Source organism: Ammodytes marinus (assembly GCF_949987685.1).
Source record: "Ammodytes marinus genome assembly, chromosome: 22".
In the NCBI taxonomy this organism is placed as follows: domain Eukaryota; kingdom Metazoa; phylum Chordata; class Actinopteri; order Uranoscopiformes; family Ammodytidae; genus Ammodytes; species Ammodytes marinus.
The window spans coordinates 7,843,854-7,861,037 of NC_137226.1; the positions used below are offsets into that span (position 1 = coordinate 7,843,854).

Here is a 17,184-nt window from a genome sequence, read left to right on the forward strand (position 1 = left end):
CCCTTAGTAATGGAGATGTGTTCCTTTTGTTTGTTGTGTGCTATTCATGCACGTATACAGTGCAAGTGTGTGTGTGTGTGTGTGTGTGTGTTTTGTGTGTGCGCGTATCCATTCTTTCCTCATGTCATCCATCTGTCCCTGGTGTAACTGGGTGCCATTAAAGGATGGCAGAGACTGCAACCATTAGCGTAACAGGATCAGACCATTGAGATCCTTAGAGACTGCACACACACATGCTATGTACTGTATGTATGTGCTGTGGACCTTCACTCAGTATCAAGAGGGCCAGGCAGGCACGCTCAAAGACATACTGGCAACCATTACAACCGTTCACCTTCCTATAGGACTAAAGTAGGGAGAGTGCATGTGTGTGTGTGTGTGTGTGTGTGTGTGTGTGTGTGTGTGTGTGTGTGTGTGTGTGTGTGTGTGTGTGTGTGTGTGTGTGTGTGTGTGTGTGTGTGTGTGTGTGTGTGTGTGTGTGTGACATGTCTCTAGGAACGCCGGATTGAGTGAGAAAAGAGTATAGGGACACAATCATTGCAGGATCAGGCCTCCACCCACTTTGCCCAGTTTTTGGCAGGAAGTTAAAGCACATAAATCATAGGAGAGGGATATGTTGTTTTGCTCCCCAAAGTCACCCAATCCATTCTTGCATACTTTCTCCCAAAAGGATTAAGGGAAAAATGGAAGTCCTCCTTGTTTTTCCTGCTTGCTTTTTATCCCTACCCAAGAGGCAGTGCTGCTCACAGCCAGCCACATCCCTTCCAGTAAGCTATAATTATCAGCAAACTGACGCAGATTACTGGAGGAGGGAGAGAGAGAGAGAGAGAGAGTGGGAGAAAGAGTGGGAGAAAGAGCAGGGTGAGGGGTTTTTGAACAATGGCTGAGAAAATGATAGGCTTGATACGGAGGTCACTGAATAAAAGGCAAATAGAGCGCCTACATGAGTTGATTCCACGACGCAACAAAACATTCCCTGTGCCTAAGCCCAGTATAGAGACAGAGAGGGGGGTTCTGTCCTTGGCTTGCTATTAGCATTTTGTACAAGATGTGCTGCTGGTAATTACATTGGCCATTGAAAAACACTTGAATGCTCTGAAAAAGACAAGCGCACGGAGGAAAAATGAGAGCCATCGTTATCTGTCTCTGTTGTGCTTCTAGTAATGAAATTGCCGTTGATTGAATTAGGAAAAACCTGATGAACGATTTTTGTCGTGCAAGGCCTGCAAGGCGTGGGGGCCAGGCGTGACCAAATGGGCTGAGGGCCATATTTGGACAGCTTTGGGCCAAATGGTGTTGTGTTTCCCACAGAGGCTTGTGTAACATGGGGAGGCCATTTGACCGTGAGGGGGCAGAGATCAGAGATGTTATGAAAAATGATCTGAGGAGGATTGTGTCCTATCTTAAAATGAAACGCACATGGACGTGGATATACACAGTCAGGGCAATTGAGCAGACATTAAAGCCCTGAAAACACAGGCTCCCACATAAGGGTTAAAAAAAACAGTCAAGCGCAGTGAAAACATTAGGAGCCAGTTTGACGACAATGACAGACAACGCCCCCGTCATCTGTCCAATTACCTTCAGAGTGTCACCTTATCAATCCAATCCTGGCAGCTACCAACCCCCTCTTCCAACTCTTGCACACATTCTCTCTCTCTCTCACACACACACACACACACACACACACACACACACACACACACACCAACAAGATGTTGTTTTGACAAAGTGTTTTGGGCTCCTCCCCATGCTCTCATACAGCCAGGTATTTTCTGGATTCTCATTGGTCACCTGAAGAGAGAGATTGCACCACCCTCTGAAGGTTCAGTGACCTCCGCTCCCAGTGTTACTACAAAACATCTGAAGACTGACTCAGAGGGAAGAAAGCCACTCTGACTAATGATGTTGTTTTTTTTACTAAAACATGCTGAAGTTTCAGTTTGAGAAAATATGCATACAAACATGCTGTCTGACGGTGTGCAGATACAATGTAGGTCAGCTGTGCACCTTGTCCTGTTTTCATACAAACGTTTCATGTCATATATGTTATTTCATGATAACCGTAAATAACATAAAGCATGCAGAAGAGGTGTGTGTGTGTGTGTGTGTGTGTGTGTGTGTGTGTGTGTGTGTGTGTGTGTGTGTGTGTGTGTGTGTGTGTGTGTTAATGAGTGTATGTTTTGGATGCATTTACACTTGGATGTTTACACCGACCTATACAATTAAAAAAAACTGTTGACTATGGAGTTGTGAGGCTCTGTTGACACTTGAATGGACCTCAGGGTTGAAACCAGCTTGAAGTTATTTTTACCAAGACCCACCTGGGATAAATGATGTGTGTGTGTGTGTGTGTGTGTGTGTGTGTGTGTGTGTGTGTGTGTGTGTGTGTGTGTGTGTGTGTGTGTGTGTGTGTGTGTGTGTGTGTGTGTGTGTGTGTGTGTGTGTGTGTGTGTTAGGCCTTTCACACCGCCGCAAAATCGGAGCTAGTTCTGGGCTTGTTCGGAGTTAGAGCCAGTGTTTTGGTTTCACACCGCCAGAGAGCCTGCTCCGGGCCGTAAAAACCGGGGGAACTCATACCCCAGGATTGAGCAGGGTTTGATAAGAACTGCTTGCGCGAACGGTTGGGGGAGGGATTATCCTGACCAACCAGAGCAACTCAAACCTCATGCCCGCCATATTTAAAAACACCGCTACTACGAGACGTAAACATAACATAATTACCGAACGTAGCGATCAAATTGACCGGCGAGAATACGCTGTATGGGTCCTGTTTGCTTAAGAAAGCAAAGCGAGAGCCAACAAGTGTAAAAATAAGACGTATTCGCCGCTGTTGTTGTGCTTAAAGCTAGCGGTAGCTTTAGCGTTAGCCACAAGAGCAGCGGCGTCGGGTGACGTACACACACGTTTACAGTGACGTCATGACGTTGCTCTCTTGCCGGCTCCATGGCTGTCTCCGGTCGATGTGAAACCAACCGGTTCATAACTGGGATAAGGCTGTAACCAGTTTTGAACTGACCCCAACACCAGCCTGGAACTGACTCTTGGTTCATTTTGGTGTGAAAGGCCTATGTGTGTTGGTGTGGTGTGAGCTGGGGCATACCATAAGGCGTGGGTGCAGGTTAAACCTACACACCTGCATCCTTTTTATGGAAGCAATAACACACAGAAGACACGTTTGCATTTGTGCAGTGGGCGGGTGGGGCTGTGAAATACCGTCACCTACAATGTATACAGTGGGCTTTTGGCAGTATTTCAAAGTATGCATGCACAAATGGTAGCGCACCATGGCTGCCATTAGTGAACTTTGTTTGCTCAGTCTGCTCTCAACTCTTCTTGAAAGGCAAACATTTAATTTTGCCTGTGTGAGAAAATTGTAAAAATATACCACTGCCAATATGGAAATAGAATTACAAACAACATATGTATATTACTTTTACACACATATGGTATTTTTATTACACTGCATATTTTAACATACATAGGGAATTTTAACAGCTTGTATTAAAACCATATCCTTTTAACTCCCTCCATAAGAAATAAAGTAAGGGATTAGAAAAACAATTTAGAACCTCTATTTTTAGTCATTTTCCAGGAGACAAGCAGTGGTACAATACGAGGAAAATCCCTGCAGCATATCTGCTAGGAATTAATCTGTCCAATTCCCTGGAACTGTGGTTCTCTGGTTCTTATGTCATGTTAATTGTGTAGCCTTTTAAGTATAACATGTGCATTGTTTTCCCAAGTTCTTCCAAACTGCAATTTTTTTTTTTTTTTTTTTACCTCAGATACAGAACTGATAGAGGTGGGTCACAAGGTGCGATTCGCTGCACTTTGTTACGGGGAGTCTGTGAAAAAACACCATGTCTAAAAAAAAAATGCATTTCACTGACATTTCACAATTTTACAAGCCACCAGTCATAGTAAAACAGCTACACTTTACTGTACAGGGTAGAAAATGAGTTACTACTTTGTATGACACTATTTTCTCTGGCCTGTAAAGGAAAAACCACAAGGCAAAGATAATTGAACGTTTGGCAGTGGTTTTTACATCGTACAACTTTTCACGGTTTAAATAAGACTTTGAATTAAATAACTTTGTACGGTAGTTTAGACTTACCAATGGGAACTGTTTTAGGCTACACAAAACAATATGCTGTTATTGTTGCTATGATGCTACAAAATGGACAATATATCCAGGGAATCAACTGCTGCATGGAAGCATAAACTTCTCTCTCTCTCTCTCTTCCACACATGGACATCATCTAACAAATCGCTTCCAGCCAAAATCAAATAACAAGGGGCCGACCCATGGCACCGAACCCCACCCTAGTCTAGGGGCTCCCTTTGCACACATTTATTTTCCCATTTGACATGGTTAGGGTTCTGACTGTGGTTGCATGCAAGGCTGATTGTGCAGAAACTGGTGGTTGGAATATCCAGCCCTATATGCTCGCAGACAGACTTAAGGTAAGATGTAAACACTGTGCAGGATGTTTTTTTTTGTTTTGTTTTTTTTATCACAAGGGCTCGTTCAGTTCATGTTGTATGAATGAATAGATAACATAAATTTGATCCCTGAATCATTCTGAAAATGCATATAATGGAAAACTAACCGTGTGCATTTTTTGTTTGTTTAAGTACATGTCATCTAGTTTGACTTTTAAAATTCACAAAAACTCCTCTCAACACAGGCAGTACAAGCCTTAGGCTTTAATTGCTGTGGTATGGAATTGTTTCATGCTACATATATTTCCCAATAAAAAAAGTTTTTAAGTTTTCCACACACACACACACACACACACACACACACACACACACACACACACACACACACACACACACACACACAATTTTGTGTTAACATATGTAGCAAGGGCCAAAGGAAAAGGTCCCCCTAAAAAGGCTACGGTTGGCCCTGCAGCTGTGCAAGGGGAAATGCATTTCTTGGCTCCAAAATACACCAATATCTTATGATGACATGAAGTCATCGCAATGACATTCAAGCAGCTTGGAGTCGTGCCGTTTATGGTTCCGCATCAGTTTTTTTTTTTATGGCATGCTGCACTTAAAAGTGTGTGTTGTGAAGCGAAGGCCATGCAAAATGCAAATGGGATGCAGTGAAATTTATGAGCTGGTTGTATTTATGGGAAAACGATGCACTGGCTTGTTGGAAAAAAATGTAGTGGGATTAATTTTTGCTCTGCTCTCACTGCTCTTTCAGCTCCAGCTGGCATAGTTATGGCTTTGTGAGTAAGCATGTAATCATTCTGATATGTGTTATGACACACACACACACACACACACACACACACACACACACACACACATATGCATAGCAGGGCAATAACTCTTGTCAAAGTCATCGATTTGGCCCGAACAGTAACTCTCTCACATGCTACACATATGGGGTTGTTGACAGGCTAAAATGGATGCACGTGATCATTTCACCTACTTAATACTGGTGATGCAAACACTAGTTAGCCCTCGAGCACTATGCATCACTCTGATCGCAGCTTACCGAGTAAAATCGCTCAATCAGGGAAAGTAGAGGGAGAGTGTTGTCTGGACTGGCCTGCACACACACTGTTGCATAATGAACAAAGCAGACGCTGTGGTTACGTTAACAACAACAATTCCCACTGACAGCTTTTAAAGGCCTCCTTCAAACTGGGCTAGACTGTAGTTATAAAAACAAGTGTCGCCATTTTGACTCAATGTAAATGCTTTGCCATGCCTCCCAAATGTGTGTTCATCTTTCCTAATACAGGAAATAGAGACTAGTTACTCCAAGTCCATAACGTTTTTTTTATGTTTCTAAAGTTTTTTTTTACAACGGCCATTTTTGTAAGGCCCCACTTTGTCACAATAGTCTGCATTCTGAGAGCCTGTTCTCTCACATTCACATACATAGGCCCGCAGCTGCTTAGGAATAATAATTTCCACCTGTTTGACATTTGCTTCTTTGGCAAAGCTGCCGATGATACAGTGTCACAAGTGATCTTCTGAATATGTAGAAACTTAACTTTGAAAAAGCTGAATGTGCACCTTTTTAAAAGATGCATTTCCTTTGGGATTCTATCAAAAATGGGATGTGTCTATTCTTCACCAACAGTGATGTGATCCACCTCGACTTTAGCAGAGAGTCAAAATGACGACCATGAAAGAGACCTTTGTTTTTACAGACAAGTCCAGAGGGAGCCATGTGTGTATTTGTGTGTGAGCCATGTTAGCTATTAGTGAGGGTGAAAAAGATCTGTGTTGTATCGGCTCATAGCACGTCGTCGCAAACAAACTTAATCGTTTTAAATTTACACTGAAAAACTCTTGGTGGCATAATAAGAGAAATAAATCCAGGAGTAAAAACAACACATCTACTGTCATAAAGACAACAGAAACATTGACTTGATAGTTTTTAGCATTCTGTCTCGTTCTTTCAGCTAATCTGATTTTGTGTGTCCGTACAAAAAATATAATCAGACTGAGTGTAAAGCTCCTTATGATCACCTATCGATCCAGTTGAAAGGCCTGCGTGGGGTTCGTGTGTCTCAGTGCAGAGGTCGGCAGGAAGTTCCCACAGAAACACAGAGTGTAAACACAGCTGTCTGGTTGTGTGTGTGTGTGTGTGTGTGTGTGTGTGTGTGTGTGTGTGTGTGTGTGTGTGTGTGTGTGTGTGTGTGTGTGTGTGTGTGTGTGTGTGTGTGTGTGTGTGTGTGTGTGTGTGTGTGTGTGTGTGTGTGTGTGTGTGTGTGTGTGTGTGTGTGTCTGGGTGTGTGTTGGAGAGGCAATTATGGGATTGAAAGTGGGGCGGAAAACAAGGGCAGTGGAGTGGTTGCTGAGATTGATGGGGGAAGGAGTTGTTGCTGCATTAGCGTGACACTGCTTCCTGTGACACATGGGGATTTCTGTGAGATCGATAAACAATGTCTTCTCTTTCTCTATCTTTGATATTCTGTTTTAAAGCTACAGTGCGCAATGTTTTCATCTATGAATGTTGCAGACATTCAAACCATTGCCAAACAAGTTCACACAAAGTTGATTAAGCCTATCAGCTCCACAAAACTGTCTCTGTATTGCTCAGTATGGCAGCACAACAGTTGTTGACCCCCGACACTGGTGCACAAGCTAACGAAGCAGCCACAAAATGTTGTCAGTTAATGATTCTACTTCTAACAAAAACACTTGGACGTATAGCAGAAGGAATCAAATCCATTCAAGTGCACAAATAGGCTTGCTGACAGTGTGTCCGCTGCTGGCTTTTACCCTGATCTTTGGAAATAAGGGCTGATTTGAGGGTGCTAGCATCACACAAAGAGAGTTGAATGTTGTACAGATTGTTAAACAAAAGTTTTTTAATTAAAAAAGGCCCTTAAGGCAATTGTGGGATTAGTGATATTGGTCTATTGACTTGTCTTAACTTGAGTGTGGGGGATGGAGGACCCTGGAAATAAAGCAGCTGTGGAAGTCAGAGGGTTAATTTGCAGTGGTAAACAAGTGGGCTGGGCTCTGTTTGGGGTTCAGTATCAGATAAGAGACAGATTAGGGGAGCGGTAACGGACAGCCTGCAGACAATACAGGAACTTAGAAATAACTGTGTTTACGTTTCGGCAGTAAGCTGTAGCCCCGATCCAGGATCCTACATAATATGGTGAAAGATGGATCTACAGTAGTAAACTGTCTGTTTGTCGGCCTGTACAATATTAATTTTGAGGCATGTGAAATTGCATGATTTGCCACAAACCCTGGATTCTACAAGTTTCCTCATGCAACTCAATAGCATCTTTTGTTTGATCCTAGTTGCCTTGTCTACAACTTAAAACCATCATGAGTTGTTATGAAGGAGTAGTCTCAAAAACCCAATCTAATTTAACCCCTGATGACATCACTATTGTTATTTACATGGCGGCTGTAGCTCAAGTTTGTCCATTAAAGATAAGGTTGGTGGTCCGATACCAGCTCTTGCTGTCCATATGTCCTGAAGCGAGACACTGAACCCCAAATTGCTCCTATATTATTCCTAGGTTTCGTGGGGGAAAAGAGTCCACCAAATGAATGTAACTGAAATTTATATAATAATATACATTTTATATAATAATATAAATTGCATACACAGACAGGGAAGTACACTCAGTCTGACAGGTTAACTTTTGTTTCTGATTACACCTTTAGAGTTTGTGCAACAACTTGAGAAGTTGCAAGGTTTCTGCTCAGTGCTGCCACAGAAGCTATACTGCAAAAAACAACCATGCAGGAGCATACCCTGTGTGTAATATAACCTCTGGCCACCAGTGGTCATGATGTGTATGATGATGATGATGCTTCCTATTTCAGGTGTAGTTTGAGTCATGTAGTCTTTTTCACTTTTTCTCAAAATCAGTGAATATCTCCTCACATTCTGCTAACTGTGCGCTGAAAAAAATCCAGTGGTAATACACAGCCTTTAGCTCTGTACACGGGCATGTTACTTGCTACTACGGTGGGTGCCCTTTGTTTACATACCAGTTTACAGTGCCTAGGCTGAGTATTAACAATGGATTTAATTGAAGTGCTTGCACAGCACAGATAGTTTGCAAATGGTGATACTAACTGATTTTAACATATAGTGATTTTGACAACAATCATTCTGCAGAATCACTGACTCCACCCTTTAAGGCCATGCGTGTCTTTTAAGTCGAATAAGTAGGGCGGCTGACAGTTGACAGGAGATGCTTTGTCAATACAGGTTTCATGGTAAGTAGAGGAGAGGGCTTATTTTGAAACTTGTTTTGGTGCAGAGGCATGAGAGAGCCTTGGCCAGAGGTGACTGGAGAAAGGGCAAAGGGCAGGGTTCAGGGTGGGTCACACAGAGAATGAGAAAGTTGAGCTCTTGAGAGGGTAATTTAAGAGGCAGGCACCTTTTGTTTGGTGGACAGATTTATTTTTGGGAAGCGGCTGGAGGAGGGGAAGGAGGGAAAGAAAAACAACAACAAAAAACTTCAAAAATGACCCTCGTCTCCTGTTTCGTGAGAGCATATAACCCCCTCCCAGTCCTTCTGTGTTTAGAAAACTTTGCCTCTTTGCCCTGGGCTCCCACGAGATGTCTCATCAGGAGAGGTTTACGCAATGGAGGATGTTCTATGATAATACATAATGCATCGTATAGCGCGTCTTATATAAGGCCAGTTGGAGACGGTTCACTCCCAGTTGAGCTCAGAGGGGGTTCATCCTACACAACTTTTTTGAAGGCATCACCAGCACATAACTTCTCCCAGCTACACATAGGCATAAACAATAATATATTGATGTGCGATGCCCCTGCAGTGACAGGCACACATGCAAAGAATCTGTAATGGGAAGGCACAAAGCATATAGGCAATAGTCTGGGACAGATGCCAAACAAATGCTCTCCTTTTACAGGAGAAATAAAATGCATGGAGGATGTTGTGTGCGTGTGGAGCTCAAACGAGATCCGAGGGAGACAACCGCCTTTTTCATTTACTGAGAATAAGGAACAGCTCTGTGTGTGTGTGTGTGTGTGTGTGTGTGTGTGTGTGTGTGTGTGTGTGTGTGTGTGTGTGTGTGTGTGTGTGTGTGTATGGAGGGGGGGACTCAAAAGGTCACTCCGCTGGCACAGGGACAAACCCCTGAGAGGACTCATGTGCAGCGTATAGGCCAAGTGTTTACAAATGCACAGATGATTGTGTAAGTACATGTCAGGGTTGTCGTATAGAAGTACTACGTGAGTTTGCAGATGTATAGAGAATGTACGTTTCACAACATGACTCAATAAGCTCTTGAGTAGGAGGAGATAATAATTTCCTGTAACATTGCATGTGGTCGAGTCAGCCGAACATCAGTGGAAACAGGAAAGGTACAAGCTGTATATGAGCCTAGAAACCAAAAACACCTGCTGTATAGGCTACAAAGTATTACGGTGACAAATCTTTGCATCAAAACAGACAGCCTCTTACATTCACACTCATGTAATTCATACATCACTAAATGCTTATTTAAATTTGGCCAAACGTACGCTGATTTTGCACTGATGAGAAGGTATAATAGACAGCTAATAATACTAACCCCAAGGTGACTATGTAAACAGACGTTGATAAAAAAGGCATAAACATCACCTACTGTATTTACCCAAGCACAACTTCAAAGACAACAAATACTACACTTGCTGTACCTCAAACACACATGCTTAGTTAAATGAGGCAATGGCGCCCCCTGCCTGTCAACCTGAAGACAGCAATGTTTAAATGACGTGTGCATTCTGTCTTGAATATGAATTGAAAAGGTTGCTTTCGATGGCAGTTCATTCTTCACTTACACTAACTGATTAATAGTGTCTGCTGAGAAGAAATGATGCATGATCATATCTGCAAATTAAACTAAATGTGGCATGCAAGGAAAACCTATTGGCATAATTCAGACTCCTTTTTAATTATTTGTTTTCACAGTAACTAGTGTTTGCAAAATAAAAATTATGAAGGTTATATGTACCAAAACTTGTGAATGACTAAAATCCACAAAGCCAGAGCCCAGTGTTCAGTGTAGGAATCAGAGACAGAAAGCAGTTTGGGCCACAAATGCTACTATAGGTTTGTTTGTTTTTTTAAGTTGTAGTGTACTCTGATACTGTAAATTCTTGACACTTTTTCTACCACCTACAATTACAGAAAAAGGCATTGAAAGGGCAGGAACAGCAACAGCTGGCCTGATGCATAAAACTCTGTGTAGTCATCACTCAAACATGGCTTGAACATCCATATTTCACTAGTACGCTAACATGCTGCGTGTGCCCGCTACTGTATTTCAATAACATATACACACCGACACAGAAAAATGTAATGGGAAATGGCTTAAAGCTGTAGTGTAGAAACGAAACAGCTGCATAGGTTTATAAACATTAGGATGATAGTTAGGCTGCTAATTAGCTGGGTGGGCTACTAACCCACACACATTTTTCTACTTTTTAGGCAAAGTCACCAACGTTGATCTACTTTACAGCATTGCTTCCCGAATGTAAGGCAGCTTCCATTTTTAAGAAGCCCTCTGTTGTTTAAACTGTCACTTGAAGATACGTGGAAGTCACAGGTGTTGAGCATGCATATCTTCACAAGGACTGGAGGTTACATAACATCATACAATGTCTACAGATACATCATGTCCACACAGCACACGTGCTACCAGTAAAGAAGTTCACAGCCATACAACTTCTTTGAAAGGGGCTATAAACTGGCGGGACAGATATGGCAATGTGTGAATGGCTGATACTTAATCACAATGGTGTTAACTGTTAAGAGCCTGAGTTCCTTTGTACTGTACACGTAGAGAAAAAGTACCACAAGATATGAATATATATATAAAAAAACATGTTTAATCCATACACACACACATAATACTAACAAAATCATTTATTTTAAGAAAATTATATTATTATTATTACAATCTTGTACTCAGTATTTACAAATTTCACAGTGAATTTGGTGTATTTGGTTATAATATAATGATAAGGAGTGTATTTAAACCCTGTTAATAATAATTCCCCCCCCCCCCCAAAAAAAAATCACACATAAAAAGCAATTGCAAATTTGTAAAAAAAATAAAAAAAGAAAAGAAAAAAAAGGCAAAAGAAAAAAGAAAAAAAACATGAAAAGGTGATTTAAGTTAAGGCAGGGAACAGCCAATGGAAATGTAGCCTCCTGGAATCTGGACTTTAGGGGATCCAATTCCATCATCAACCACTGTGCAATAACGCAAAATGATCACAGCTATGCGATAGTACACTGACAATCAGAGGTACAGTAAGTCCCTTCTTATCAGTGCACTCTTCCTACTGATTCCAATTGAGAGCCTCGTCTATATGTCAGATTATCCAGACAGAGAGGGAGACATGGGAGAAAGGTCCAGGCTTTAGCGTTTCTGCTAATAGCAAACGGAGGCTTCACGGTGGCTCCTATTTCCTATTAGCGTCCTCTACAGAGATGTAGGCAAAACTGACTATATGAGGGCTCGGGGGGTGAGAGATGTAAAATGATATTTCAGTTTATTGAAAAAGTCTCATGAATGGAGGACAAAAAAGAGAGACTGTTGGACAATAACATTGAGAATTGGGGTCAGTCCCCCCTCTGAGGCACGCAGCCTTCCATCTCCAACACCTCGGGCCATCCCTCAAACTTGTTGGTGTCGGCACTGTTCTTTATATGCTGAGGGCGGTAAGCACACACACACACACACACACACACACACACACACACACAAACATTGTGAGAAACTTGTCAGACAAGTCCGACAGACAGGGTGGGACATTCTAGTGATTTGCCAGAAGGGAAAAATGCTGCCCTATTGAATGAAATGTCAAGCACTGACAACTGATACTGTAAGTGCAAGTTGTGGAACCTTGTTGGTTGAACAATAGCTTGTGAAGCGTGAATGTTCTGAAGCAGTGTTTGCTATTCATAGTGATGTGGCAATCATGAAAGTTCGTAGTGGTGGCTGACGACATGTCACCCTGCATGGGAAAGTCTTCCTTCCCACACAAAGACACATTTAAAGGCCTACTTCACCGGTTTGAATATGAAGGTGTATTGAATTCTGAGATCCTATGTAGTATAAATGTGCAAAGAAAATTGAAATTGGTTCATCCTAGCCTGATAAAAGGCAGAAAGAGTGTTTTTTTAACCCTATATTAATTAACCTTACTTTGTAAATATTACTGTGATTTATCTTACTGTGATGTCACAGTAAGATTAATATAGGGTTAAAAAAAACACTCTTTCTGCCGTTTCTCAGGCTAGGATGAACCGATTTTTTTTTTTTTTTGCACATTTATACTACATAGGATCTCAGAATTCAATACACCTTCATATTCCCACCGGTGAAGTAGGCCTTTAAGTAATGTATACTCATGAGCATCAGACCCTGTTTCCACCTGGGATTAACATCTGACTTTTTGAATCTGGTTACAAGTGGCCAGCTCTCAGTCCGTGTGTTCCCACTTGTATTTTCAAATTTGACTTCTTTGTCTACTTGTGATCCGATTCCATTTACCCGTGCTGTATTTAAATCAACACGCACATCATTTCCGTTTGCATTGCTGTTTTTAACCGGTGGGGTTCAAACAAGTAAACATACAGGGCTGTACAGTGCCACAGTTTTAATCGCATTTGCTATTAAAATGTATTACGTGCGAAGATAATTACAAGTCTAGGTTGACGAGATAGGCTACTGTCTCATTTAGACAAGGAGGAGCACAACATACGGGTAAAATCTGGGTGCGGATCCCTAAGTAACTAGATACCAGACCAACATTGTGTAAATGTGTGTACACAGTACATATTTACTACACACCAAACAGGTTAGATGGGAGTGCAGCTGAACTTCTGAAGTAATGCATATGTTGACTGGGACACTTTGTTTCAGTTGTTGTGGTGAAGACTGAGAAATTACTTGATGCTTTGGTTTTTGCTAATAAAACATGTATCTGATGAATGGCGGATTTGAGAATGAATTGTTCCCTTAAATTTGAATATTAAAAAGTTTAAAGAAGACAAGGATGCTCTGAGTGTTGTTTACAATCCCTTATCATTCACAGTAAATGGTGTGATACGGAGAGAAGATGTGAACACACACAGGATTTTTTTCCGGTCATGTTACCTGCTCAAACGGACTCTTGGTCTTGATGCCTTTCCCTCCTACAAAGATCCAGTTATCCCGGAAGCCCAGATTACCGATAACTGAGCTGCCCAGCTCGCCAATGAGCGTCCTGGCTTCCGCGTTGAGTCTACGCAAACAAAAGAAGGCGGATATTATTAACGCACAGCCATTAATAGAGATAGAGCCACAGCAGTTAACCTTAATTGTATCCGAAAGCGATGGGGATATTGTGGGGAAAAAAACGCAGTCCTTACTTTGTTGATGGATCGTCGAATGAGGCCATCATTACGATGGTCCCCTCCTCAATTTCCTTCAGGACTTTAATTAAGGGAGCCACATCTGCACAAAGTTACAACCGATTTAGCACGACGTATATATGTGTTTTTAAATGTCTGAAACAAAAAAAGGGTGTGAAAAATACTCGCCTCCTCCCCACATGTCATAATGGTCGGTTTTGATAAGTTCTCCTGTTTTCCCTGTGTAGGGGGGAAAAAGAGCATTCATTCAATTCCAACAACTGCATTGACCACTTCTATTAGACGATCCAGGTCACAGTTCATCGCTATTTACTATTGGTTTACTGATAGGTTTCTGCTATGATCTGACCTGATTAACAGCTAATAATACAACGTTTGAAGCAGCTTGTCTAATCAGGCAAAATGTCTGCCAGGCGTGAAACTCTGGCGCTGATAACCTTACCATTAACCAGGGCAACGTTGATTCCTCTCCCCACGTTGTTCTTCACCCCGCTCATGAGTCTGAAAATCAAAACAAAATGGAGGCCAATGACACGTCTGCAGAAAAAGACACTCCCTTGTGACGTGTGTAGAGTGAAGCTATGGAGGCGACACAATCATTATGTAACATCCAAAAAGATGAACAGCATAAAAGGTTAATATGCGCTCCAGTCTGTCAAGATGACACTTACAGTTTGTCCTCCAGGCACATTCTGGGCCCCACCACACTGGCAGCTCCACTCGCTATCTTGAAGGCTAAGTGACCAGCAGGACACACCTTGGACAGGCCGCACTTGTACCTGACGGGCTTTATTGCTGTAGGTGAGACAGTGTACACACAATTAAGCCATCCGGCTAACGGGTGCAAACGCAGAACAAACAGAAGCCGCTCGACTAGAAATACACTGCAAACTACAGTAAATGCCATGGCTTAACTGTACAAACAAACTTTCTAGTTCTTGCTGCGTTCTATTTTCTACATGCTTGCTGATAGATTTAGACACAATCACAGCGACACAGGCTCAGTATTACCTTCTTGTGTCAACTGGTTTAGGAAGAATTTAAAAAAGAAAAGAAAAGAAAAAGGCATGCATCAAAACATACCAGTCTTTGAGAAAACAGAACAAAAAAATGAAAGGCTTAACATATTAATATACTTACGGCGTTGAGTCGGCATAGCTCTTGCTGAAAGGCAAAAGGAAGACATATGTTTAAGGTTATTTTCAGTGGTCATTAAGATGTAACTCAAAAACACTCTTTCTTAAACAATAGCGTTAGCAATGCGGGATATACTTTGGTTTCGGTGAAGTGTACACAGCCCACAGGCCACAAAAAAAGGCAAGACATGCAGTTGATAGGGGAGAAAATACTACTGTCCTTCAAAGTTTTCATACATTGAAGTGGGACTTGTTTTGGGTTAGGAGAAGCTCGCCCCACTCCTTGCTGTAGCCACCTTCAAGTCATCCACAGATTGTCTTAATGGGACCCCAAGTCATCAAACTCAACTTCAAGGTTGCCATTGGATTCAGTGTAATGTCTCAGTACAAATGTCTTTGCTCCCAGCCATGTGGTTAAGATGGGTGCCCTGTTTTTTAGCCTAATGACGGTCTAACCATTACTTCCAGGCATCTTCAAAGCCTCCAAAATCTTTACAGACCCTCCCACCTGACTAGTACCTTTCCTCACCACACCTTTGTAAGTGGGAGATCGTTGAAACCCATGCTGCTGTCTTTGTGTGAGACCGAACGTTGGATCAGAGGGATTCTGACAAGTGATTATTAGTATTGTTAGAATACTTTATATAATTTGTTTTCTACTTCGAAATGGCGAAATGTGTTGTGTGAAGATTAAGTATGAAAAATACATACAATTATTATATTTTATTCAAGGTTGAGCAATTGTATGATAAGGTAGACATATAGACTCAAGGGGGATGCAAATCATTTCTTTATACACTGTAATGTAATCATGACGTAGTGCTCCCTCACAATAAAACAGAACAACTGATAACTGCTTCCACTTCCTGCTCAAACCAGTATGTGATGTTGTAATGCATTGAAATATGATGAATAGGCCTACTCACCTATGATACTGCCCAGTTTAAAGTCCATGTCCACATCTAGCAGTTGAAAAACCAGAAAGACGGCCAGGCCGAAAGCAATGATGACCCCTGCTAACTTCAAAATACCTGAAAAAAGGAACGAGATAGATAGATAGATAGATAGATAGATAGATAGATAGATAGATAGATAGATAGATAGATAGATAGATAGATAGATAGATAGATAGATAGATAGATAGATAGATGAAACGGTAAACTATTAAGTCACGAAACATCACACAAATATCTTCTATTGTGTGTATACATTTATTAACTCTGGGATGTACACACTTACCTCCAGCCCTGACCATCTTTGCGAGCTAACAGCAGCTTCTGCCCCACAATTAAACGACCTGTGCTGGTTAAAAAATAAATAAAATAAAAAATAAGATTTAACATTATATTTTAGTCAGAGGGGTCTGTAACAGATACAGGGTGACTTTAGCTGACGGTTGCTAGCAAACAGTTGAAATAAGGCATTCGGCTAATAGCATACATACACTGAGTTTGTTATTTTAAAGGTGACGCCACTTTAGTTTTACTGAATCGGTTATTACAAAGAAGTTATGCTGTTATGACGCTCGTGTCTAGCATTTGTTGACTTTACATTTTGAAAAATCTCAACCGTAGCGATAAGACTGACGCTGCGTTGATTTACTTCCTCATTTCTTCCTTGGCGTTGCTCACTCAAAACCGAAATAACTCCAGCGTGAATTTAAAGGTAACAACCATTTCTAAATAGGATTTAAAAATGACCCATACTGATGGACGTTCACGCCTTGCTTACCTGGATGAATTGCCACAGTGACGAAATTCCTGATGAGTGTGTGGTCACACGATGTAGGTAGGCTATCAAAGTGATTCGTGTAATGACAGCTGAGCTAAACAGAGCTGGTCAGAGCGGGACGACCAGTTGAGAGGTCCCACTCTGTCGGAGAAAAAAGGGACGAACTTGCAGGCAGACACAAGACAAGGAAGATCTGTAGGACAGAACTTGACCTAATAGTTATATTCAGTCAAAGCCGCCCATCACTAACACATGGAATCATTATTTGTATGTTCTGGCTGAAGTTAAAGGGGAACTGTGTAACATTGTAAGTAATTTATTAGCTAAAATCAATATCTTCATTCATAAATATGTCCTCATTGGTGTAAAATCACCTCTGCCAATAATCTGAATTATCCTCCTGAGCGGAGAATTACAAATAT

General features: G+C 41.6%; 1 protein-coding gene across 2 annotated transcripts; it reads right to left on the reverse strand.

Moving 5' to 3' along the window:
- Positions 1-11,479: 11,479 nt before the first annotated feature.
- fam3c (FAM3 metabolism regulating signaling molecule C) lies at positions 11,480-16,855 on the reverse strand. Of its 2 annotated transcripts, none has more exons than XM_080050940.1 (10): positions 16,763-16,855; positions 16,271-16,328; positions 15,958-16,062; positions 15,036-15,059; positions 14,567-14,690; positions 14,338-14,396; positions 14,064-14,114; positions 13,893-13,977; positions 13,639-13,765; positions 11,480-12,188 (listed from the first exon to the last, which is right to left on the reverse strand). In XM_080050940.1, exons 2-10 carry the CDS (start codon positions 16,284-16,286, stop codon positions 12,099-12,101), a joined length of 681 nt encoding a protein of 226 aa, XP_079907066.1. In that variant the 5' UTR covers positions 16,287-16,328; positions 16,763-16,855; the 3' UTR covers positions 11,480-12,098. The 2 variants fall into 2 exon arrangements, with proteins under 2 accessions (XP_079907066.1, XP_079907065.1); XM_080050939.1 differs by having other exon boundaries at positions 16,271-16,333; positions 16,763-16,849.
- Positions 16,856-17,184: the final 329 nt, after the last annotated feature.